The sequence below is a fragment of the Salvelinus fontinalis genome, unplaced genomic scaffold (assembly GCF_029448725.1).
Source record: "Salvelinus fontinalis isolate EN_2023a unplaced genomic scaffold, ASM2944872v1 scaffold_0437, whole genome shotgun sequence".
Lineage (NCBI taxonomy): Eukaryota > Metazoa > Chordata > Actinopteri > Salmoniformes > Salmonidae > Salvelinus > Salvelinus fontinalis.
The window spans coordinates 70,109-95,375 of record NW_026600646.1 but is presented as its reverse complement, the minus strand read 5'-3'; the positions used below and the strand labels follow the sequence as shown (position 1 = coordinate 95,375).

The 25,267-nt window shown below is 41.7% G+C and overlaps 3 protein-coding genes across 5 annotated transcripts; all 3 read right to left on the bottom strand.

Moving 5' to 3' along the window:
* Positions 1 to 5,546: 5,546 nt before the first annotated feature.
* On the bottom strand, positions 5,547 to 7,259 carry LOC129846059 (uncharacterized). The gene is made up of 3 exons (XM_055914046.1): positions 6,128 to 7,259; positions 5,860 to 5,941; positions 5,547 to 5,590 (listed from the first exon to the last, which is right to left on the bottom strand). Exons 1-3 carry the CDS (start codon positions 6,614 to 6,616, stop codon positions 5,547 to 5,549), a joined length of 615 nt encoding a protein of 204 aa, XP_055770021.1. The 5' UTR covers positions 6,617 to 7,259.
* On the bottom strand, positions 6,723 to 12,433 carry LOC129846058 (uncharacterized). The gene is made up of 7 exons (XM_055914045.1): positions 12,300 to 12,433; positions 10,632 to 10,736; positions 10,414 to 10,480; positions 10,050 to 10,203; positions 9,731 to 9,767; positions 9,301 to 9,611; positions 6,723 to 8,889 (listed from the first exon to the last, which is right to left on the bottom strand). The coding sequence occupies exons 1-7, from the start codon at positions 12,315 to 12,317 to the stop codon at positions 6,723 to 6,725; spliced, it is 2,859 nt and encodes a 952-aa protein (XP_055770020.1). The 5' UTR covers positions 12,318 to 12,433.
* Positions 12,434 to 16,550: 4,117 nt separating this feature from the next.
* LOC129846055 (uncharacterized) lies at positions 16,551 to 24,867 on the bottom strand. Of its 3 annotated transcripts, none has more exons than XM_055914040.1 (9): positions 24,745 to 24,867; positions 22,003 to 22,107; positions 21,785 to 21,851; positions 21,421 to 21,574; positions 21,102 to 21,138; positions 20,662 to 20,972; positions 17,251 to 20,251; positions 16,983 to 17,064; positions 16,551 to 16,788 (listed from the first exon to the last, which is right to left on the bottom strand). In XM_055914040.1, the coding sequence occupies exons 2-9, from the start codon at positions 22,054 to 22,056 to the stop codon at positions 16,670 to 16,672; spliced, it is 3,825 nt and encodes a 1,274-aa protein (XP_055770015.1). In that variant the 5' UTR covers positions 22,057 to 22,107; positions 24,745 to 24,867; the 3' UTR covers positions 16,551 to 16,669. The 3 variants fall into 3 exon arrangements, with proteins under 3 accessions (XP_055770015.1, XP_055770014.1, XP_055770017.1); XM_055914039.1 differs by lacking the exon at positions 24,745 to 24,867 and adding an exon at positions 24,155 to 24,203; XM_055914042.1 differs by lacking the exons at positions 21,785 to 21,851; positions 24,745 to 24,867 and having other exon boundaries at positions 22,003 to 22,085.
* Between the last annotated feature and the right edge of the window lie 400 nt (positions 24,868 to 25,267).

Here is a 25,267-nt window from a genome sequence, read left to right as displayed (position 1 = left end):
TGCTAATGGTTAGTAGCACAGAACTATTTATATATTTGTAAAACATGCAAATTACTTTAATAACATGTTCACCAAATCCAAAAAGTAGAAGAGAAATTCATGTTAAATTGTGTCAAAGGCTTTACAGAAGTCCAGAAATAGGACAACCACATCTAAGTCAATTGCATCTGAATAATCTATAAGGTCCAAGACTAAACGAATGTTAGAGCTTATGTGACGGCCCTTCATAAATCCTGTTTGAGTCTCATTTATAATGGTATCTATTCCTTTCTTTAATCTTTTGGCATAAACCAGAGCAATCAATTTGTAATCAACATTTAATAAAGTAATTGGTCTCCAATTGTCAATGAGAGAAGGGTCTTTATCCGTCTTCGGAATCAATGAAATAAGGCCCTGTTTCATAGTGGAGACCATTTCCCCATTTTTAATGCAATCTTGAAACATATTGAAAATCGGGTCTTCTAGCAACTCCCAAAACTGTCTATAGAATTCAACTGACAGGCCATCGGGGCCAGGTGATATCCCTTTTTTCATTGAATTCAGAGCCTCTCTAATTTCTCCAATTGACACAGGTGAATCGCAAACTGAGTGGAAATCATCCTCAATTACAGGGACATAATTCTGAATGTGGCAAATGTAGCTTTCACAACCATCTTCCTGAAATTGAGAGCTGTAAAGGTTTTCATAAAAGGAATTGACAAATGATGATATTGTAATGGGATCTTTGCATAAAACATTGTTAATTCTTCAGATAGATTATCTTTCTTTAGAAAACTGTCAAGCTTGCTCATCATCTCCTTTTCTCTATGGTTCTTTAATTGCATCAGCTCTTTGGCGCATTTAATGGCTACCACTGACTTTATATTTGAAAAATTCCCATCTACTTCCATGACCCAAGTCTTTTCTTGCAAAAATATCTTTAGCTAATGATTTGATGTTTTCAATGAGAGCAGTATCTTTAAGAAGTGTATTGTTTAATTTCCAATATCCTCGAGTACCTTTTCATTTTTTAGTAGCTTGTAAATTCAGGGAAATCAAGTGATGATCAGAAAAGGGAGCCAACTGATGATCTACATCTATAACAAATTGTAACAAAAAAGGGGAAATTAGGAATAAATCTATTCTAGATTTACGTGAAATAGTTTTGTTGGTCCAGGTATAACCCTTAATACTTCCAAAAGATTTAGTATCAACAGAAGTGTACGACAGGGATGCCCAATTTTGCCATTTTTATTTATTTTGGTTGTGGAACTTCTATCTCTAGATATTCTGAATGATGCAAATTTGTATGGCTTAACCATTTTTAACAAAGAAATCAAAATTTCCCAACTGGCTGATGATACTACTCTTTTCTTAAGAGACAAAGACCAGGTTGCACATGCCCTTAATGCTATAACTACATTTTCTATTGCATCAGGATTAATGCTGAATGTTTCTAAATGTGAAATCTTATGTTTATTTGACTCTGATGATACAGAAATTAAAAATATTCCTGTAAAGGACTGTGTTAAATATTTAGGAATACATCTGTCAAAAAAACACTTAGTCAGACAACATTTGAATTTCTCTCCTAAAATTTCTCTCCTAAAATTAAGAGAATTAAAAATATATTTAATAATTGGCTACAAAGAGATCTTTCTATACTTGGGAGAGTACGTCTGTCCAAGGCAGAGGGACTTTTCTCGGTTTGTGTACCCCTCATTATCGTTATGTGTAAATCCAGCTACTTGTAAGAGATCAATAAGACCTTTCTTGATTTCATCTGGAAAAATAGGTCTCACAAACTAAACGAATCTGTCCTTTCTAACAAAAGAGCTGAAGGCGGTCTAGAAGTGTTGGATTTTGTTGACATAAATAACACTTTCAAGATAAACTGATTGAAAAAATGTTTGATCGATACTGATTCAATATGGTATTTCATTCCAAATAATGTGTTTAATAAATTGGGAGGACTTCAATTTTTACTGAAATGTAATTATATTTCCTGAAAGATTACCTGCTAAATAGGCTAGGTTTCACCAACAAGCTTTATGGCCTGGAAAATATGTTTCCTGCACAATTTTTCCCCTCATAAAGCTATTTTGTGGAATAATTCAGACATAACTGTAAGGAATAAGTCATTGTTCTACCCCAGCTGGCATGAGAGGAATATTGACTTTGTTCTTGATATTTTCGACAACAAGGGTAATATTCTCACATATGAACAATTTATAACATTGAAAGAGTTTCCAATACCTTTCAGAGAGTTTATTTCTGTGATCAAAGCCGTTCCCAGTGGTCTAACTACATTTACGTCATTTAGCAGACGCTCTTATCCAGAGCGACTTACAAATTGGAAAGTTCATACATATTCATCCTGGTCCCCCCGTGGGAAATGAACCCACAACCCTGGCGTTGCAAGCGCCATGCTCTACCAACTGAGCCACACGGGACCACAACTACACTTATGAAAAGTCATCTTAGTTTTGGGAATGATCACAAAGTTTATCCAGAACTCAGATTGGAAGGCGTGGGCTTACTTGAGAGATCTTGTTGTAATAAATATATGAGACAAATTCTTCATTCACAAAACCAACTTACACCGAGAGGAAAGTTTTTCTGGAACATGCTTATTCCTGACATTGTCTGGAAAAATGCATGTTTAAGGCCTTACAAATACTGTATACCAAACAAAGTTAAGGAAGTGCACTTCAAAATCTTACATAAGATGTATCCATGTAATTCTATGATTTCCAAATTTGTGGCTATTGATGATATCTGCGTTTTCTGTGAAAAAGGTGAGAATCTGTCTCACTTGTTCTTTGAATGTAAATTTGTGTCAGAATTTTGGGAAAACCTTGCAAACTACTTATTTACCATTATGAACACTGCCTATATTTTAACATAACATATATAATATGTTACTATTGCAATGATAACAACCACTGAAATTATTTTTTTATTTTATTATTGTTGCCAAATACTTTATACACAAACAAAGATTTCAAGATTCTATACCAAAATTACCAATTTTTCTGGTTGAATTTAATTATCTTATTAAAACATTAACCCTAGTGAATAACAACAAGAATAACATCTTCATGAATCATTATAATAAGATCTTTTCAGAGTGAATATAATTGCACTTAAATTGTTTATTTTTTGTATTTTTATTGATATTTTTTGTATGTTTGAGTATTGTTAATACCTGTGTTTGGTTTGCTAGACATGTTTGATGTAGCAATGTAAGTTGATTTTTGTATTATGAATTTAAAAAATGATTAAAAAATAATAAAAATACTTAATCAGAATACATATCATAGTGTTACAGTACGTGCTGTTGACAGCCTACCCTGAACTCAAACAGGAACATGGATTTTGTGAAATCTGTTGTGAATGTATAGTAATGTTTTTACAATTATATAACTGCCTTTATTTAAAGAGTAGCTGCTGCAGCTAAAGGGGATCCACAATAAATACAAATACAAACCCAATGCACCATGATAACACATGCATCAACTTGTTTTGACATATTACATGGGATATGACAGTTCCTGATTCTGAGATACTGTAAATCAACAGACCTTGAGAGGAGATAAAAGAACATCTGTTGATCTATTTCACAGGTTTCTGGTGGTTTCTAAGCATTCTACATGTGTTGGGGAAGGAGGGTGGGATCTCTCCAGAGCATCTAATTACATCAATCATGTCTTGCCATGCATGTTATGTACCATGCAAATATACATTGCCTAAGGCTGCAGTGGTATACTCCATGGAGACAGTGTTCATTGTTCATTTTACATGATGGATATATGCTACTCCATTTCATACAATCAATCAGTACAATGTATTTATAAAGCCCTTTTTACATCAGCAGATGTCACAAAGTGCTTATTCAGACACCCAGCCTAAAACCCCAAATAGCATGCAATGCAGATTTAGAAGCACGGTGGCTTTGAAAAACTCCCTAGAAAAGCCGGAACCTAGGAAGAAACCAAGAGAGGAACCAGGCTCTGAGGGGTGGCTAGTCCTCTTCTGGCTGTGCCGGTGGAGATTATAAGCGTACATGGCCATTAAGGCCAGATTGTTCTTCAAGTACTATAGTTCAAAGTTCTTCATAGATGACCAGCAGGGTCAAAAAATTATGTGGTTATAGAGGGTGCAACAGGTCAGCACCTCAGGAGTAAATGTCAGTTGGCTTTTCATAGCCGAACATTCAGAGGTCGAGACAGCAGGTGTGGTAGAGAGGGAGAGAGAGCGAAGATCGAAACAGCAGGTCCGTGATAAGGTATCACGTCCGGAGAACACACATGCCTCTTCATGTGATACATGATGTTTGGCTGTGCTGTGTGAAGTGTTATCTTATGGGTTTGGTGATTGTTCTGTGTGAAGCCGTATTCTGCATTGCATCATGGAATGTGATGTGAAATCCCTGGCCCTATGGCTGTTGAAGCTACTCCACTGCACTGCTGCTGTGAGCAGGAGTGGGAGAGAAGCCATGCTTTTATTAGACTCTTGTTCTGTCACTCATTCTCCTGCCTCTCCATCTCAAAGGCTGCCAAATATTTTGAAGAGTGGTTAAAGAGGTGGCTGTGTGCACACACACTCAGACTCCAACTCTATAGGTTTGTCTTATTCCAGAATACACCCATACTTGTGATTCACACAGTATGGTTCTATGTTTTCCACTCTGTGATTAAAAGTAGTTCTCAGAATAGAGCATTTTTGTATTGACCAAAGCCCTTCTCCCCCGATTGTTCAGTTTGGCCCGGCGGCCAGCTCTAGGAAGAGTCTTGGTGGTTCCAAACTTCTTCCGTTTAAGAATGATGGAGGCCACTGTGCTCTTGGGGACCTTCAATATTGCAGAAATGTTTTGGTACCCTTCACCAGATCTGTGCCTTGACACAATCATGTCTCTACGGACAATTCCTTTGACCTCATGGCTTGATTTTTGCTCTGACATACACTGTCAACTGCTGGACCTTATATATTCAACATACAGATAACATCTCAGAGGGTTGATCTAGCTGCAGATAGCTAATTCTCCTCTATGTGTTTTCCCCTTGCTGCTAATAAGCTCTTATCAATCTAACTGAATAGAGAACATCTGGTTATCTGACGGTCTATGCAGCAACTATTGTATTAGAGACAAGCTCTGGTTATTATATTTTACTAGACAAGTCAGTTAAGAACAAATTCTTATTTACAATGACAGCAGGTTAACTGCCTTGTTCAGGGGCAGAATGACAGATTTTTACCTTGTCAGCTCAGAGATTTGATCTAGCAACCTTTCGGTTACTGGCCCAACGCTCTAACCACAAGGCTACTTGCCACCCCAAGTCCTGCCAACTCAAAAACTGCACAATAAATGTGTAACCAAGGAGGAACTAGCACATTTCTCTGAGAAAAGCTGCTTCAGTGCTACCAATCATCCAAAACACTTGAAACTCTTGTAAAATAATTTGCATTTATTTGATCAAATAGACTTTGAAAGGGTAAACATGCAGAAATTCCTCTTGTCAAAAGTCTTGCTGTTACAGAAGTAGTTCTTCATGCAGCGTAACAGGTTACAGGTTCTTCTTGGTGAAGCGCCTGAATGGCTTCATCATTGCTGAAAAGACCCTGACAATCAAGGATCGTTTTTTGATAGGCTGAGATATGGAGGGAGAAACCTCTCCAACTGGAGCTAGAAACACAAGAGAAATGGATGGGGTAAGAGAGAAAGAGAAATTGAGCGAGAGAGAGAGAAAGAGAGAGAAAGAAATACAGTATAATAACGTTGAAAAATAACAGTGCTATGAGTTTGTAGGCATACTCTATGTTTCTAACACACACCTAAACAAAACTACAAGCTATAGCAGAGCTCTAAAACATCCTTACCTATGCAATGTCCATCAGTAGAGGGAATCTCAGTCTGTTCCTGGACTGAATGGCAGTCCTTTTTGTTTCCTCTCTTGGAACGCTAACAGGAGAAAGGTAAAGAAAATGGTACAGAGAATAAATAAATAAATGGAACACTTCTGAATCCAAGGCAACAATTTAGTGATGAATAAAACATATTTATCGCATGTATTTGTCTGATCATAGCCACATCAATAACATCAGCACCTAACTGGAACAACAAAAAAATGCTAACTCCCTGCTATACCTTGAAGTTGATCCTGAGTTTGGTCATTGAAAAGCAAAGGAAGCTCCTTCTTGCTTTCTGCTCAGCCCCCCTCTCTGTCTCAGCCTGGTCTGATGGGTTTGTTGCAGCAGAAGCTGGTCTTGACGCCTCCTTGCATCCCTGTACCAGCTGCTGGGTCAAGGACTTTACCAGGACTCTGTCAAATGTAGGGTCCTGGGAGGAAATAGCTGCTTGCAGGGTGTTATAAGAGCCAAACTCCTCCATGAGGTTTTTATGTACACCTCTGAACACCCTGTGGATGTGCAGGTTCTGGGAATATGCCTGTGTCCTGGAGAATCTGGATGCAGCACAGAACTCAGACAGGACTTGTCTGGTGAGTTGCTGAGATGTTTCTGTCATGTCTGCTGCCTGTTGGGAGGGTCCATCTAGGGCTGAGGGTCTGATCTTCGATAGCAACCGTATCACCAGTATGGTGACCAAACACATGACATCATCTTTGCTGGAGTCCATCAAGTACTGCAGTAGGAATGCAGTGGCACTGCTGATGTCCGGGGTGATTAAGAGCTCCCTCAGATGGCCAGAGCTGCTGGGGATGCACACCTCCTTCTCTTCAATGTCAATCCCATCTCCCTTTGGTACCAAAGAGGTTCCCTTGCTGGTGAAAGACGGAGTGGATGATCGAAAAGAGGCTTGAAGAGCTGGACAAGGAACTACGACCCTTTAAAGAAGTGGACAAAGATGAACAGGTTCTAGGGATGTCTTGGCAGACTTCTTCACTGTCATCCTCACTTTTCTCAACCTCCTTCAGCATAGTTCCTACCATATCGTTGATCTGAAGGAGCTCCCTGGAATCCTTCATTCGCCCTAAGTTTGAGATTTCACTCTGGATAGCAACCAGGATTTCCCCAAGGGTCTCTTTGGAAGAAGCATTTTCTGTCCTTTCGGATCCGGATGGCTTCAGCCCTGTGAAGAAATCCTTAAGTGTGTTCTTCATACTGACGCAGATGGTCTTAGCTGTTGACCAAAGCTTCTCCTCTGATATTTTAACACTCAATTCAGTGTCATCCAGTTGGGAGCCCCCGTGGGAGCACTGTGAAACTTTCCCACTTCTTTCCAGTAGCACAGTGCCAGTGGACTCATTCTTCTGGAAAATAGTCGCCATTCCTTTGACAAACGTTTCCACTAATCCAGAGGCTGTATTTTGAGAAGACATGGACGCAATCTCTGATGGCGAGCTAGATAAGCCAGCCTGCAGACTTTTCTGAAGACCAGTATGGCTGATCTGTGTCATAAAGGAATGACTGGATCTCATCAGCACTTTACTCACTGCCTCTTTTACCTGAGTCTGAAAGTCATTGCTAGAGAGCTTCTTAATGCTCTGAATCAGACTAGTAGAGGACTGTGTGATTCTGACACTCTCTTCTGAGCTCAGTTGAGAACATTGAGTACTCACACTCAAGTCTTCATTGGGTGAGGATGACTGGGAAATAGTATAGTCATCAAGCTCTGATAGGACACCATCAACAAACCAACAAGCCTCTAGGGACTCATCAGATGAACTGACAACGTCCAAGGATTTACTCTCCACTTTTGATAACTCTGACTTGTAGATGGAAAAAACACTGCTAAGAACTTCTTGAGTACTGGTATCCAGATTGGAGAGACAGAGAGCTGATATTGGTTGGCTCTCACTGGGAACTCTACTAAGTTTGGTGCTGGGTAACTGGACCTCAACAGTTGAAACAGTTGCCTTTTCCAGGGTGTCTGAAGACTCCTGAAGAGAAGCGTCCTTAGCCACACCTTCTTCTCGAGCGGATAGAGTTAAAAGGCCCCTCAGCTTTGCTCGTATAAGGCCGTAGAGTGTGCGGGCTGGAGAGAAGGTTATCTTCTGTGAAGAACCTGTTTTGTGGTCATTTACAGGAACTGGCCAATCAACTGCGTCACATGTGCCTTCAAATGATGCTATCGTCTCCATGCCTCCCACAAATGCCTTAACAATCACTGTGGCAGTGGAGGTTACAGATGTCAGGGCTGTAGAGCTGGTATTCAAGGGTGCTTCAGTAAGGCTAGGAGCAGCACTAGAAGCCCTAGAGGAAGGAGCCATGCCAGAAGAGCTGCTGACTTTCCTTGTAAGGATGGTGCTCACCGCCTTGAGGGCTTTAGACTGAAAGTCGGGGCTAGAGAGGGTCTGAAGCTTTCTGTCCACCACACTAGTAGAGGATCCAGTCTCTTTGAGAAAGTGAGTGGTTTCTTCTTTCCCAGATGGACACTCAACATCAAGGTCACATTGAAGATTGGTCAGAAATTTAGACCCCAAGATTGTCATCTTCTTGGCCAGATCCAAGAGGATGTTGAAGTCCTGTGCCATTTTGTCCATTGTGCCGACAATGGCATCCAGCACATCATCGGTCACAGGGTCCATGAGGGGCTCGATAAACCCTACCCACTCTGGCTCAGACGTTTTGCTCTGTAGCTCGGCCAGGATCTGCACCGAGGCTACCCGAATGACCTCCTTGCCTGCTGCTATGTCCTGACTGTCCATAGGGGGGAAACTCCCCGAGCTGGCCTGAATGGCCACTGAGAGGCCAGAGTTAAGCTGGTGTACTACCTCCCCCACGATAGCACAGCTCAACTCGGAGGAGCTGGAGGAGGTGGGGTTGGAGTGACCCTCAACCAGGGATATCAGGAGGCTCTCTTCCGTTACCCCAAAAAGAGCCTTCAGAGGCTCCTCCATGAGGGGAGCCTCTCTAGTTGCAGGCAAGCTCTGCAATGAGGTCTGGGACCTTGAAGATAAACACACAATCACCACTTATGCCATGCAAATGTGACCAACTGGTATCTTATCTGGGTCATTAGTGAGCCTGAAAACCAAATTAGAGCAATGATGGTTTACTTCTCATACCATCGTAGTTCTAGAAGCCTAAAGCCAACGGACACAATTTTTTGCCTGATTTTTATGTTTATACGACATCAGAATATGACTAATTCTGAAAGGCATGTACCTGATCTATTTATTCATAGATTACTTTATGGCTTACCCAGTTAAAAATTACTTTCACCTGGACCCACCCCCTCAGGGGCAACATTTCTGACCAGAACTTAAAACTACAAGGTATGAATCCAAAGTTAATAATTTATGAAAATAATTTCAAAACCTGACCCATACTTAAGTTCAAATATTGCTGTGAACATACCTCTTAGGCGACCAGCATGATGATGAGGTTCTGCGAGTGGATTTTTGGCGGCACCCTGCACTGCCATTCCTCCTCCTCTCCTTAGTCCAGTAGTTCATCTCACTGATCAGCAGCCTTTTCTCTCTCTCATCCAGACTGCCTAAGGAATCCTCAGACCCTGTCAGAGAGCACTGGGATTCTGGGGAGGTTGCCCCACTCCTCAGGTTCACCCCCATGATACGAGCTAACGCTGGTAGGAGAATGCGGAGGGCTGTCTGGGTCACGACCTTAACAATCTTCAGACACAGCATGGAGAGCTGCTCGAATGTCAGCTATGACCAACAAACAGAGTAATGTTTTTGCCAATCAACCAATTCCATGACACCATTCCCTATATATATGTATATATAGTGCACAACTTTTGACCAGAACCTTATGTGGAGAGACTTACGTTATTTTTCATGCCATGCTGAATCACTCTCCATTGGCTAGAGAAAAGAAAAGAAAGGAAACATATTTTAGCTGCACACTGGTGTTGAGTTAGTGGAGTCACTAGATAGCCATGTTAGGGATAATAAAAGTGTATTTAATTAAGCTATTAGCATGTACATGAGTCAATTTGTTCTTGATTTACAGCAAGAGTTATGGGTGGTTACAGTGATGTTAGGGTTAGGTGTAGTGTTTAAAATCTCATTTGTGGTTAGAAGGTGCACTATGACTATAAATTGAGATAAGTTGTATGTGAGGTTGGAAAAAGAAATGGAACTTGCTCATCAGTTAGACTCCTCAGGAAAGAGAGGAGGATTGGGGCACAGCATGTCCCAATCTTGAGAGAAGGCATTAGAGTCCTCTGAGCCTCCTTCTCCAGCTGCTCAATGATAGATCCCCTTTCCCGGAAACCACACCCGGGTGTCTGAGAAGACTCTGGGAAATCGCAAAGAGAAATCTAAAGTTGAATCTTAACTTTATTCCTAATTTCCTTCACCTTTAGTGATTTGATTGCACTGGACAGGTAAAAGCACATCTCTCTGAAGGCCTCCACTATATTGCTTTCACCTATATAGATACTATCTTCTCAGATCAGTGCTGATGAATTTGAACACAACCTGCACCCAACATTAAGTAATCTCGGACCTGCACCAATGCTGCTGTCCTCCTCCACGGAAGTCTTCTTGGCACGGCCACTGGACTTACGTTTAGCCTACATGACAACAGATTATAGGTCTCATAGCAGATCTAAGGTCAGTGTAGTGTCTCCTAATGCTTTAAGGTTAGGATTTAGTGATAGTAAACTAATCCTAGATCTGTGCCTGAGTAGGCAGAGGATGTGTAAAGGACAGCATATTTCTTACCTTGCCTCCTGTCCTGTTCTTGTTGGTCTCATGTGTCTCTGTTTCCTCCTTCATATTCTCCACAACTTTATTTTGGTCATCCGGATGATCCTCCCAATTCACGTTCTGGTGGATAAATGAGAGGTCAATATCAGTCCAAGGTTGTGACTTTATGAAACAAATGATTCTCTCCTATTTCAAACAAAACGGCAATAGTGGTCAGATTTCAGTCCATGGATTAAACCAGTGAGACCTATTGCTGTGGTAGTGACCTACTATATTGTTAGTAATTTCTCCTCTAAACTCAAAATAGGCTAAATGAACCATACCTTGCTGTCGTCTGACATGATGTGTAGCTTATTGTTGTAGGCTGTTTAGAGGTAATACTAATACTTCCTTTGAAAAAACGTCAGTGAACCATCGGCAGACAACTGAAGTGAATATGAACGTCCTTGAATTATGACAAAGCATTGTTGAATACTCGATTCCGATTGGCTGAAGCCAGGGCATTCTTCAAAGATGTCATACACACATGATGTCACAATTAGGCCTAAGTCTAATGTCTATATGAATTGTCAATGCCATTAGAAAACAGATCATAGCTTGTCAAAGTTCTGCCAAAAGAAAATATTTGTAAGTGCACGTTGTTGCATTTAATGTATGGTTTATCAAGCATCCTCATTCATCACCATGCACAAACACGTAACTCGCTGCAATCCATTAGCTACAATTCTGAGGTTGCAAAGCTGCAAAACTAGGACATGCAATAAATTATAACCACTTGCACTTAAAATAATTTAAAATCAATGACGTTCTAGGGGGCTTTAACTATTTCAGCACTATTGTCCGCTGCATAGTGCTGACACGTTTCAAGGCGTCAGGGGACCGTGCCATGGTGCTGAAATGTTTCGAGTCTGGGCAGCACCTGAGACCGCGGCATGGTGCTGAAATGGAGCAGGGCTCAGTTCTATGGGTATCTCATGCTGATTTTCCTGCTAGCCTATGTATAACGATACTATAATTACATTATTTTCATCCATCCGTCAACACAAATGGCATGTCAACGTTTCCCAAATAATAATGCAATGAAGCCAAGCCGAGATGTATGATTCTTCATCCAGAGGAAGAAGCACCACTGTATCATCTAAAACCTTCAGAGAGATCCCTTAAAACTGCAGTATAAATTCTCCACAGCTGTTATGGTAGCTAAGTAATTTAGCAAGACATGGACGAATCCAACACATAGCGTTTCTACTGAGGTGACTGACTGTCATGTTGCTAGTTCTAATGACGCTATTAAAACAAGAATAGTTATTTGTAATTGCTCTGGGAGCTAGTCATTGCAGAGCCCAGCTACACATCCTGCTTGCTGGGCTCGTTATGGACAGCCAATGAGCAGTTCAGGTAAAAAAGTCATCCAGATCTGATCCCTAAAGCATACATGCTACTAGGACACTGTAGCAACCTGCCGGCCTGCACAATCCTCCATGGCACTAATGCTACACGCGCAGTATGGTATGCTAACATCCCACAACAATTACCCAATTGAATTACTTGCCTAAACTTCCAATCATACTTATTTTCTAATATCAACCACGGTTTCTGCACTTAAGGCAGACTTGGTATTAGAACAAGATGGAATTAGGAAAACTCTAAACCTCGTTAAACGTAGGCTAAAATTAACATTACCTGGCTGTCGTCAGCCATTATGTGTAGCCCGTTAATTAAGGGTCTGCGCCTGTAATACTGTAGCTGTTCTGATAGGCTACTGTAGCTGCTCTGTAACTGTTAAACTAGTCTAATCTAATCTATCCGTTGAAAACCCGTCAGTGAACCGTCCTCAAACACAATGAACTGATGTCAATATGGAAATTGACCTTCACATAAAGATATCAAATACATGACGTCAGATATGCCTAGAGGTATTGTTGACTTATTCAGAATGGATGGAGGCCAAGATGGCGTCGCTCTTCAAAGCAATATTGAGGGTTAGGTGGTTAACAGTCAAATATTGGCTATTAATATTGAAAGAAACTAACTATAACTTTTTTTATGGACATGGGATAAGTTTAGAGTTCGTTTTTGTCAAGTTGAATGGGAAGAACACGACAGAAAGACAAAAGTAGACGAAATATCCAAGTCTCACAGAAGACGGCTGACATGCTAGCTAGCCACAACGAGAACCAGAGCAGCATGGATACACAAGAAGCCGCGAACTCAAGCAAGAGAAAGAACAAAACTGACCAGGATGAAATCCTTGCAACCTCTTTACCTCAGACCCCAAGTAAAAATCCACCGGTGAAAAAAGTAAAAGAAAACATTTCCATGTCGGAACTTTTCTCTGCAATCCAGTCCCTGTCTAATCATTCTGCTGGTGTTTTGACACTTATTCACAAGTTATTTGTGACATTCTAGAATCCACATCTTCACAAGACGGCAGATGGGTCATATTAACTGTTAAACTTGACAATGCTATTTTCATCATCTGTAATGTATACGGACATAACTCACATGCACCTAATAAGACCCTTTTTGCCCAATTTACCAGGAAAGTACAGGATTTAAGCAACAAATACTCAGAGGCTTTTCTAATTATTTCAGGAGATTTTAATGTAACACCTGATGCATCTGTTGATCGTTTTCTTTCTAGAACGAGTCAAAACCCTCAAAATAGTAACATTATTATTACATTATGCAAAGATCTCTGTGTTGAGGATGCCTGGCGTTATTTCAATCTGAATGCTAAGGGTTAGTAGCACAGAACTATTTATATCTTTGTAAAACATGCAAATTACTTTAATAACATGTTCACCAAATCCAAAAAGTAGAAGAGAAATTCATGTTAAATTGTGTCAAAGGCTTTACAGAAGTCCAGAAATAGGACAACCACATCTGAGTCAATTGCATCTGAATAATCTATAAGGTCCAAGACTAAACGAATGTTAGAGCTTATGTGACGGCCCTTCATAAATCCTGTTTGAGTCTCATTTATTTTGAAAACTCTGTTTATTAAGTTTTACACACACACAGACAAGACAAAGCAATATAAATAATATACTCAACTAGAAAAAATACAAATAATACATATTAAAAAAAAAAAACTTTAAAGATACCATACTTTAGACAAGTTAAACACACCAGCCAGAAGGCTACAAAAGGTTAAAGGGCAATCTATAGTATAGGGACAGAGCAAACACCTCACCATTGTTCCTGTGAACAGTCAAGGGATGGGGTGGAGAAATGCAACCACTCACAGACAGTCAAGGCCACAGACCAACCATCCACTGGACCAAAAATAAAAAGTTTACAATGCTTTAAAATAAAAAATGAATAATAATAATTTTATGTAGGCGTGAACAGAATTAAAAAATTTAAATAACTGGGAAAAACAAGCTCACACCTTAGTCTCTGCCCGGGCAAGATGAACAAGGCATCCGCCGGTCACAATCAATAAGCACATCAACCTTAATGCCCCCCACTCCCACCCCAGAAAAAAACACAGAGAAATGCTCATCCAACCTCTAAGTCACAGGGGGGTCAAATACAGACTTATTTTGGTTTTAATAGGAATGCCATCAGAGGATGGATTGTTTAAAGTAAGACCGGAATGGAGCCCAAGCCTCATTAAACAGTTTGGGGTTCCCACGTGAATTGCATTTTTTCTAGTTTCAGAGAGCACAACACATCTCTCACCCAATATTTATAAGATGGGGGAGCTGCCATCTTCCAGTTCTGTAGTATTAGCCGTCTAGCTAAAAGAGTTATATAAGCAACAGTGTCCGACTGGATTCTTGACAGGGGGGTACCTATGGGCAGTACTCCAAAAAGGGCTGTAAGGGGAGAGGGATCTATAACAGTGTTATATATATCAGAGAAACATTTAAATATTAATTCCCAGAAACTTGACAGTTTATGACAGCAGTGTGGCTGGTCCAATTTTACATCTGACACAGGTAGGATCAAAATCAGAGAATATTCTTCCAAGTCTGGCCCCAGACCAGTGGATACGGTGAACCACCTTGAATTGAATGAGGCTGTGTCTAGTGCTAAAAGAGGACGAGTGCACCCTGCGCAGCACAGATTCCCAGGTGTCTTCCCCAAGTTCCTCCCCCAACTCCTTTTCCCATCGAGTCTTTAAAGGCACCAAAGAAGGGTTCTGTAAGTCATGAATGATTGCATATACATCTGAAATTGCACCCCTAGGAAGCTTGTTCAGCTCCAGGATGCTCTCTATAGCTGTATTCACAGGCCTATGGGGAAATTCAGGTGTGTTAGCTCTGACAAAGTTCCTAGTCTGGAGATAGCGGAAAAAGTGGGATTGGGGGAGGTTGAACCTTTCCTGTAGCTGAGCAAAAGAGGCAAATGTATCATCAAAGAATAATTGGGCTAGTGAGGAGAGGCCTAGTGAGTGCCAGATGCCAAAAGCCCCATCATTCAAAGATGGAGGAAATAAAATGTTCTGATTGATTGGGCCTGATAGAGAAAAGCCTCGGAGGCCAAAGGCTAAACGGAACTGATTCCAAATTTTAAGAGACTGCTTTACAATTGGGTTGACACACCTTTTGCCTAGGGACACTGGGAGAGACGAGCACAACACAGAAGAAAGTGCAGCAGGTTTACACGATTCAGTGAGTCTCATTTATAATGGTATCTATTCCTTTCTTTAATCTTTTGGCATAAACCAGAGCAATCAATTTGTAATCAACATTTAATAAAGTAATTGGTCTCCAATTGTCAATGAGAGAAGGGTCTTTATCAGTCTTCGGAATCAATGAAATAAGGCCCTGTTTCATAGTGGAGACCATTTCCCCATTTTTAATGCAATCTTGAAACATATTGAAAATCGGGTCTTCTAGCAACTCCCAAAACTGTCTATAGAATTCAACTGACAGGCCATCGGGGCCAGGTGATTTCCCCTTTTTCATTGAATTCAGAGCCTCTCTAATTTCTCCAATTGACACAGGTGAATCGCAAACTGAGTGGAAATCATCCTCAATTACAGGGACATAATTCTGAATGTGGCAAATGTAGCTTTCACAACCATCTTCCTGAAATTGAGAGCTGTAAAGGTTTTCATAAAAGGAATTGACAAATGATGATATTGTAATGGGACTCCAACTCTATAGGTTTGTCTTATTCCAGAATACACCCATACTTGTGATTCACACAGTATGGTTCTATGTTTTCTACTCTGTGATTAAAAGTAGTTCTCAGAATAGAGCATTTTTGAATTGACCAAAGCCCTTTTCCCCCGATTGCTCAGTTTGGCCCGGCGGCCAGCTCTAGGAAGAGTCTTGGTGGTTCCAAACTTCTTCCGTTTAAGAATGATGGAGGCCACTGTGCTCTTGGGGACCTTCAATATTGCAGAAATGTTTTGGTACCCTTCACCAGATCTGTGCCTTGACACAATCATGTCTCTACGGACAATTTCTTTGACCTCATGGCTTGATTTTTGCTCTGACATACACTGTCACCTTATATATTCAACATACAGATAACATCTCAGAGGGTTGATCTAGCTGCAGATAGCTAATTCTCCTCTATGTGTTTTCCCCTTGCTGCTAATAAGCTCTTATCAATCTAACTGAATAGAGAACATCTGGTTATCTGACGGTCTATGCAGCAACTATTGTATTAGAGACAAGCTCTGGTTATTATATTTTACTAGACAAGTCAGTTAAGAACAAATTCTTATTTACAATGACAGCAGGTTAACTGCCTTGTTCAGGGGCAGAATGACAGATTTTTACCTTGTCAGCTCAGGGATTTGATCTAGCAACCTTTCGGTTACTGGCCCAACGCTCTAACCACAAGGCTACTTGCCACCCCAAGTCCTGCCAACTCAAAAACTGCACAATAAATGTGTAACCAAGGGGGAACTAGCACATTTCTCTGAGAAAAGCTGCTTCAGTGCTACCAATCATCCAAAACACTTGAAACTCTTGTAAAATAATTTGCATTTATTTGATCAAATAGACTTTGAAAGGGTAAACATGCAGAAATTCCTCTTGTCAAAAGTCTTGCTGTTACAAAAGTAGTTCTTCATGCAGCGTTACAGGTTACAGGTTCTTCTTGGTGAAGCGCCTGAATGGCTTCATCATTGCTGAAAAGACCCTGACAATCAAGGATCGTTTTTTGATAGGCTGAGATATGGAGGGAGAAACCTCTCCAACTGGAGCTAGAAACACAAGAGAAATGGATGGGGTAAGAGATAAAGAGAAATTGAGCGAGAGAGAGAGAAAGAGAGAGAGAGAAATACAGTATAATAACATTGAAAAATAACAGTGCTATGAGTTTGTAGGCATACTCTATGTTTCTAACACAAACCTAAACAAAACTACAAGCTATAGCAGAGCTCTAAAACATCCTTACCTATGCAATGTCCATCAGTAGAGGGAATCTCAGTCTGTTCCTGGACTGAATGGCAGTCATTTTTGTTTCCTCTCTTGGAACGCTAACAGGAGAAAGGTAAAGAAAATGGTACAGAGAATAAATAAATAAATGGAACACTTCTGAATCCAAGGCAACAATTTAGTGATGAATAAAACATATTTATCGCATGTATTTGTCTGATCATAGCCACATCAATAACATCAGCACCTAACTGGAACAACAAAAAAATGCTAACTCCCTGCTATACCTTGAAGTTGATCCTGAGTTTGGTCATTGAAAAGCAAAGGAAGCTCCTTCTTGCTTTCTGCTCAGCCCCCCTCTCTGTCTCAGCCTGGTCTGATGGGTTTGTTGCAGCAGAAGCTGGTCTTGACGCCTCCTTGCATCCCTGTACCAGCTGCTGGGTCAAGGACTTTACCAGGACTCTGTCAAATGTAGGGTCCTGGGAGGAAATAGCTGCTTGCAGGGTGTTATAAGAGCCAAACTCCTCCATGAGGTTTTTATGTACACCTCTGAACACCCTGTGGATGTGCAGGTTCTGGGAATATGCCTGTGTCCTGGAGAATCTGGATGCAGCACAGAACTCAGACAGGACTTGTCTGGTGAGTTGCTGAGATGTTTCTGTCATGTCTGCTGCCTGTTGGGAGGGTCCATCTAGGGCTGAGGGTCTGATCTTCGATAGCAACCGTATCACCAGTATGGTGACCAAACACATGACATCATCTTTGCTGGAGTCCATCAAGTACTGCAGTAGGAATGCAGTGGCACTGCTGATTTCCAGGGTGATTAAGAGCTCCCTCAGATGGCCAGAGCTGCTGGGGATGCACACCTCCTTCTTTTCAATGTTAATCCCATCTCCCTTTGTTACCAAAGAGGTTCCCTTGCTGGTGAAAGACGGAGTGGATGATCGAAAAGAGGCTTTAGCACTCGGTGGTCGGCTGCTGTCAGTCATTGGCCTGTTACGATGCAGGGGTTTATCTGTGTGTGCCATCATCTTTGTCTTTAGGTCACTTGTGGAAATCTCTGGCATTTTAGAGTCCCTGATGTCGATGCAGGAGCTCCTGACTATGGGGCAGGTCAGATCAAAAGGCACTTCATCAGGGATGGGAGTGCCAGGGAGGTTGATCTCTAACTCACACTCTGACCTAGGACCCTTTGAAGAGCTGGACAAGGAACTACGACCCTTTAAAGAAGTGGACAAAGATGAACAGGTTCTAGGGATGTCTTGGCAGACTTCTTCACTGTCATCCTCACTTTTCTCAACCTCCTTCAGCATAGTTCCTACCATATCGTTGATCTGAAGGAGCTCCCTGGAATCCTTCATTCGCCCTAAGTTTGAGATTTCACTCTGGATAGCAACCAGGATTTCCCCAAGGGTCTCTTTGGAAGAAGCATTTTCTGTCCTTTCGGATCCGGATGGCTTCAGCCCTGTGAAGAAATCCTTAAGTGTGTTCTTCATACTGACGCAGATGGTCTTAGCTGTTGACCAAAGCTTCTCCTCTGATATTTTAACACTCAATTCAGTGTCATCCAGTTGGGAGCCCCCGTGGGAGCACTGCGAAACTTTCCCACTTCTTTCCAGTAGCACAGTGCCAGTGGACTCATTTTTCTGGAAAATAGTCACCATTCCTTTGACAAAGGTTTCCACTAATGTAGAGGCTGTATTTTGAGAAGACATGGAGGCAATCTCTGATGGCGAGCTAGATGATAAGCCAGCCTGCGGACTTTTCTGAAGACCAGTATGGCTGATCTGTGTGATAAAGGACTGACTGGATCTCATCAGCACTTTACTCACTGCCTCTTCTGCCTGAGTCTGAAAGTCATTGCTGGAGAGCTTCTTAATGCTCTGAATCAGACTAGTAGAGGACTGTGTGATTCTGACACTCTCTTCTGAGCTCAGTTGAGAACATTGAGTACTCACACTCAAGTCTTCATTGGGTGAGGATGACTGGGAAATACTATAGTCATCAAGCTCTGATAGGACACCATCAACCAACCAACAAGCCTCTAGGGACTCATTAGATGAACTGACAACGTCCAAGGATTTACTCTCCACTTTTGATAACTCTGACTTGTAGATGGAAAAAACACTGCTAAGAACTTCTTGAGTACTGGTATCCAGATTGGAGAGACAGAGAGCTGATATTGTTTGGCTCTCACTGGGAACTCTACTAAGTTTGGTGCTGGGTAACTGGACCTCAACAGTTGAAACAGTTGCCTTTTCCAGGGTGTCTGAATACTCCTGAAGAGAAGCATCCTTAGCCACACCTTCTTCTCGAGCGGATAGAGTTAAAAGGTCCCTCAGCTTTGCTCGTATAAGGCCGTAGAGTGTGCGGGCTGGAGAGAAGGTTATCTTCTGTGAAGAACCTGTTTTGTGGTCATTTACAGGAACTGGCCAATCAACTGCTTCACATGTGCCTTCAAATGATGCTATCGTCTCCATGCCTCCCACAAATGCCTTAACAATCACTGTGGCAGTGGAGGTTACAGATGTCAGGGCTGTAGAGCTGGTATTCAGGGGTGCTTCAGTAAGGCTAGGAGCAGCACTAGAAGCCCGTGAGGAAGGAGCCATGCCAGAAGAGCTGCTGACTTTCCTTGTAAGGATGGTGCTCACCGCCTTGAGGGCTTTAGACTGAAAGTCGGGGCTAGAGAGGGTCTGAAGCTTTCTGGCCACCACACTGGTAGAGGATCCTGTCTCTTTGAGAAAGTGAGTGGTTTCTTCTTTCCCAGATGGACACTCAACATCAAGGTCACATTGAAGATTGGTCAGAAATTTAGACCCCAAGATTGTCATCTTCTTGGCCAGATCCAAGAGGATGTTGAAGTCCTGTGCCATTTTGTCCATTGTGCCGACAATGGCATCCAGCACATCATCGGTCACAGGGTCCATGAGGGGCTCGATAAACCCTACCCACTCTGGCTCAGACGTTTTGCTCTGTAGCTCGGCCAGGATCTGCACCGAGGCTACCCGAATGACCTCCTTGCCTGTTGCTATGTCCTGACTGTGCATAGGGGGGAAACTCCCCGAGCTGGCCTGAATGGCCACTGAGAGGCCAGAGTTAAGCTGGTGTACTACCTCCCCCACGATAGCACAGCTCAACTCGGAGGAGCTGGAGGAGGTGGGGTTGGAGTGACCCTCAACCAGGGATATCAGGAGGCTCTCTTCCGTTACCCCAAAAAGAGCCTTCAGAGGCTCCTCCATGAGGGGAGCCTCTCTAGTTGCAGGCAAGCTCTGCAATGAGGTCTGGGACCTTGAAGATAAACACACAATCACCACTTATGCCATGCAAATGTGACCAACTGGTATCTTATCTGGGTCATTAGTGAGCCTGAAAACCAAATTAGAGCAATGATGGTTTACTTCTCATACCATCGTAGTTCTAGAAGCCTAAAGCCAACGGACACAATTTTTTGCCTGATTTTTATGTTTATACGACATCAGAATATGACTAATTCTGAAAGGCATGTACCTGATCTATTTATTCATAGATTACTTTATGGCTTACCCAGTTAAAAATTACTTCACCTGGACCCACTCCCTCAGGGGCAACATTTCTGTCCAGAACTTAAAATTACAAGGTATGAATTCCAAGTTAATAATTTATGATAAGTATGGGTCAGGTCTTGAAATTATTAAGTTCAAATATTGCTGTGAACATACCTCTTAGGCGACCAGCATGATGATGAGGTTCTGCGAGTGGATTTTTGGCGGCACCCTGCACTGCCATTCCTCCTCCTCTCCTTAGTCCAGTAGTTCATCTCACTGATCAGCAGCCTTTTCTCTCTCTCATCCAGACTGCCTAAGGAATCCTCAGACCCTGTCAGAGAGCACTGGGATTCTGGGGAGGTTGCCCCACTCCTCAGGTTCACCCCCATGATACGAGCTAACGCTGGTAGGAGAATGCGGAGGGCTGTCTGGGTCACGACCTTAACAATCTTCAGACACAGCATGGAGAGCTGCTCGAATGTCAGCTATGACCAACAAACAGAGTAATGTTTTTGCCAATCAACCAATTCCATGACACCATTCCCTATATATATATATATATATGTATATATAGTGCACAACTTTTGACCAGAACCTTATGTGGAGAGACTTACGTTATTTTTCATGCCATGCTGAATCACTCTCCATTGGCTAGAGAAAAGAAAAGAAAGGAAACATATTTTAGCTGCACACTGGTGTTGAGTTAGTGGAGTCACTAGATAGCCATGTTAGGGATAATAAAAGTGTATTTAATTAAGCTATTAGCATGTACATGAGTCATTTTGTTCTTGATTTACAGCAAGAGTTATGGGTGGTTACAGTGATGTTAGGGTTAGGTGTAGTGTTTAAAATCCCATTTGTGGTTAGAAGGTGCACTATGACTATAAATTGAGATAAGTTGTATGTGAGGTTGGAAAAAGAAATGGAACTTGCTCATCAGTTAGACTCCTCAGGAAAGAGAGGAGGATTGGGGCACAGCATGTCCCAATCTTGAGAGAAGGCATTAGAGTCCTCTGAGCCTCCTTCTCCAGCTGCTCAATGATAGATCCCCTTTCCCGGAAACCACACCCGGGTGTCTGAGAAGACTCTGGGAAATCGCAAAGAGAAATCTAAAGTTGAATCTTAACTTTATTCCTAATTTCCTTCACCTTTAGTGATTTGATTGCACTGGACAGGTAAAAGCACATCTCTCTGAAGGCCTCCACTATATTGCTTTCACCTATATAGATACTATCTTCTCAGATCAGTGCTGATGAATTTGAACACAACCTGCACCCAACATTAAGTAATCTCGGACCTGCACCAATGCTGCTGTCCTCCTCCACGGAAGTCTTCTTGGCACGGCCACTGGACTTACGTTTAGCCTACATGACAACAGATTATAGGTCTCATAGCAGATCTAAGGTCAGTGTAGTGTCTCCTAATGCTTTAAGGTTAGGATTTAGTGATAGTAAACTAATCCTAGATCTGTGCCTAAGTAGACAGAGGATGTATAAAGGACAGCATATTTCTTACCTTGCCTCCTGTCCTGTTCTTGTTGGTCTCATGTGTCTCTGTTTCGTCCTTCATATTCTCCACAACTTTATTTTGGTCATCCGGATGATCCTCCCAATTCACGTTCTAGTGGATAAATGAGAGGTCAATATCAGTCCAAGGTTGTGACTTTATGAAACAAATGATTCTCTCCTATTTCAAACAAAACGGCAATAGTGGTCAGATTTCAGTCCATGGATTAAACCAGTGAGACCTATTGCTGTGGTAGTGCCAGCACCATACCACCCTGCATACCACTGCTGGCTTGCTTCTGAAGCTAAGCAGGGTTGGTCCTGGTCAGTCCCTGGATGGGAGACCAGATGCTGCTGGAAGTGGTATTGGAGGGCCAGTAGGAGGCACTCTTTCCTCTGGTCTAATAAAATATCCCAATGCCCCAGGGCAGTGATTGGGGACACTGCCCTGTGTGTAGGGTGCCGTCTTTCGGATGGGACGTTAAACGGGTGTCCTGACTCTGAGGTCATTAAAGATCCCATGGCACTTATCGTAAGAGTAGGGGTGTTAACCCCGGTGTCCTGGCTAAATTCCCAAACTGGCCCTCAAACCATCATGGTCACCTAATAATCCCCAGTTTACAATTGGCTCATTCATCCCCCTCCTCTCCCCTGTAACTATTCCCCAGGTCGTTGCTGCAAATGAGAACGTGTTCTCAGTCAACTTACCTGGTAAAATAAAATAAATAAATAAAAAGTGACCTACTATATTGTTAGTAATTTCTCCTCTAAACTCAAAATAGGCTAAATGAACCTTACCTTGCTGTCGTCTGACATGATGTGTAGCTTATTGTTGTAGGCTGTTTAGAGGTAATACTAATACTTCCTTTGAAAAAACGTCAGTGAACCATCGGCAGACAACTGAAGTGAATATGAACGTCCTTGAATTATGCCAAAGCATTGTTGAATACTCGATTCCGATTGGCTGAAGCCAGGGCATTCTTCAAAGATGTCATACACACATGATGTCACAATTAGGCCTAAGTCTAATGTCTATATGAATTGTCAATGCCATTAGAAAACAGATCATAGCTTGTCAAAGTTCTGCCAAACGAAAATATTTGTAAGTGCACGTTGTTGCATTTAATGTATGGTTTATCAAGCATCCTCATTCATCACCATGCACAAACACGTAACTCGCTGCAATCCATTAGCTACAATTCTGAGGTTGCAAAGCTGCAAAACTAGGACATGCAATAAATTATAACCACTTGCACTTACAATAATTTAAAATCAATGACGTTCTAGGGGGCTTTAACTATTTCAGAACTATTGTCCGCTGCATAGTGCTGACACGTTTCAAGGCGTCAGGGAACCGTGCCATGGTGCTGAAATGTTTCGAGTCTGGGCAGCACCTGAGACCGCGGCATGGTGCTGAATTGGAGCAGGGCTCAGTTCTACGGGTATCTATCTCATGCTGATTTTCCTGCTAGCCTATGTATAACGATACTATAATTACATTATTTTCATCCATCCGTCAACACAAATGGCATGTCAACGTTTCCCAAATAATAATGCAATGAAGCCAAGCCGAGATGTATGATTCTTCATCCAGAGGACGAAGCACCACTGTATCATCTAAAACCTTCAGAGAGATCCCTTAAAACTGCAGTATAAATTCCCCACAGCTGTTATGGTAGCTAGGTAATTTAGCAAGACATGGACGAATCCAACACATAGCGTTTCTACTGAGGTGACTGACTGTCATGTTGCTAGTTCTAATGACGCTATTAAAACAAGAATAGTTATTTGTAATTGCTCTGGGAGCTAGTCATTGCAGAGCCCAGCTACACATCATGCTTGCTGGGCTCATTATGGACAGCCAATGAGCAGTTCAGGTAAAAAAGTCATCCAGATCTGATCCCTAAAGCATAAATGCTACTAGGAAACTGTAGCAACCTGCCGGCCTGCACAATCCTCCATGGCACTAATGCTATAAGCGCAGTATGGTATGCTAACATCCCACAACAATTACCTAATTTAATTACTTACCTAAACTTCCAATCATACTTATTTTCTAATATCAACCACGGTTTCTGCACTTAAGGCAGACTTGGTATTAGAACAAGATGGAATTAGGAAAACTCTAAAGCTCGTTAAACGTAAGCTAAAATTAACCTTACCTGGCTGTCGTCAGCCATTATGTGTAGCCCGTTAATTAAGGGTCTGCGCCTCTAATACTGTAGCTGTTCTGATAGGCTACTGTAGCTGCTCTGTAACTGTTAAACTAGTCTAATCTAATCTATCCGTTGAAAACCCGTCAGTGAACCGTCCTCAAACACAATGAACTGATGTCAATATGGAAATTAACCTTCACATAAAAATATCAAATACATGACGTCAGATATGCCTAGAGGTATTGTTGACTTAATCAGAATACAGGATGGAGGCCAAGATGGCGTCGCTGTGACTTCAAAGCAATATTGTGGGTTAGGTGGTTAACAGTCAAATATTGGCTATTAATATTGAAAGAAACTAACTATAACTTTTTTTATGGACATGGGATAAGTTTAGAGTTCGTTTTTGTCAAGTTGAATGGGAAGAACACGACAGAAAGACAAAAGTAGACGAAATATCCAAGTCTCGCAGAAGACGGCTGACATGCTAGCTAGCCACAACGAGAACCAGAGCAGCATGGATACACAAGAAGCCGCGAACTCAAGCAAGAGAAAGAACAAAACTGACCAGGATGAAATCCTTGCAACCTCTTTACCTCAGACCCCAAGTAAAAATCCACCGGTGAAAAAAGTAAAAGAAAACATTTCCATGTCGGAACTTTTCTCTGCAATCCAGTCCCTGTCTACTAAACAAGACGCCACGCTCTCCAACGTGTCCCTCATAGAGCGGGCTACAGAAGAAACATCAAAGAAGATCGATCATTTGTCAGAAACTGTCAATCAACTACACAAAATTGTGAGCGAGAACAAGGATAAGATAACGTTCCTAGAGAATGAGCTGAAGAAAATGCAATCCAAAAATAATAAGCTGTGTGAGAATGTAGCTGAACTTCAAACGTACTCTCGCAGGTGGAATCTGAAAATCCAAGGTGTAAAATAGGTAGAGGGAGAGGATATTAGAGAAGTAGTCATTAATATCCTGGGAAAAGTGGCACCATGCATCAAAGACAGGCTAAGAGACGTGATTGATGTGGCACATCGACTTGGGAAACGAAGATCTGATGGACCCCCTCGCAATATCATATTGCGCTTGTAAGGAATTGTATTAGATATTGGTAA

What these genes read in the sequence shown, in the direction of transcription:
- LOC129846059 (XM_055914046.1), bottom strand. Translation starts at nt 6,616, where the DNA reads ATGGACTCCAGCAAAGATGATGTCATGTGTTTGGTCACCATACTGGTG. An exon ending in AACTCAGGATCAACTTCAAG is followed by an intron (nt 5,942 to 6,127) that starts GTATAGCAGGGA and finishes TTCTCCTGTTAG; the next exon opens with CGTTCCAAGAGAGGAAACAA. An exon ending in TACTGATGGACATTGCATAG is followed by an intron (nt 5,591 to 5,859) that starts GTAAGGATGTTT and finishes GGGTCTTTTCAG; the next exon opens with CAATGATGAAGCCATTCAGG.
- LOC129846058 (XM_055914045.1), bottom strand. An exon ending in AGCATGGCATGAAAAATAAC is followed by an intron (nt 9,612 to 9,730) that starts GTAAGTCTCTCC and finishes TGTTGGTCATAG; the next exon opens with CTGACATTCGAGCAGCTCTC. An exon ending in TCATGCTGGTCGCCTAAGAG is followed by an intron (nt 8,890 to 9,300) that starts GTATGTTCACAG and finishes TTTATCTTCAAG; the next exon opens with GTCCCAGACCTCATTGCAGA.
- LOC129846055 (XM_055914039.1), bottom strand. An exon ending in GGACAGCAGCATTGGTGCAG is followed by an intron (nt 21,575 to 21,784) that starts GTCCGAGATTAC and finishes GCGATTTCCCAG; the next exon opens with AGTCTTCTCAGACACCCGGG. An exon ending in CTGAGGAGTCTAACTGATGA is followed by an intron (nt 21,139 to 21,420) that starts GCAAGTTCCATT and finishes TCTTTTCTCTAG; the next exon opens with CCAATGGAGAGTGATTCAGC.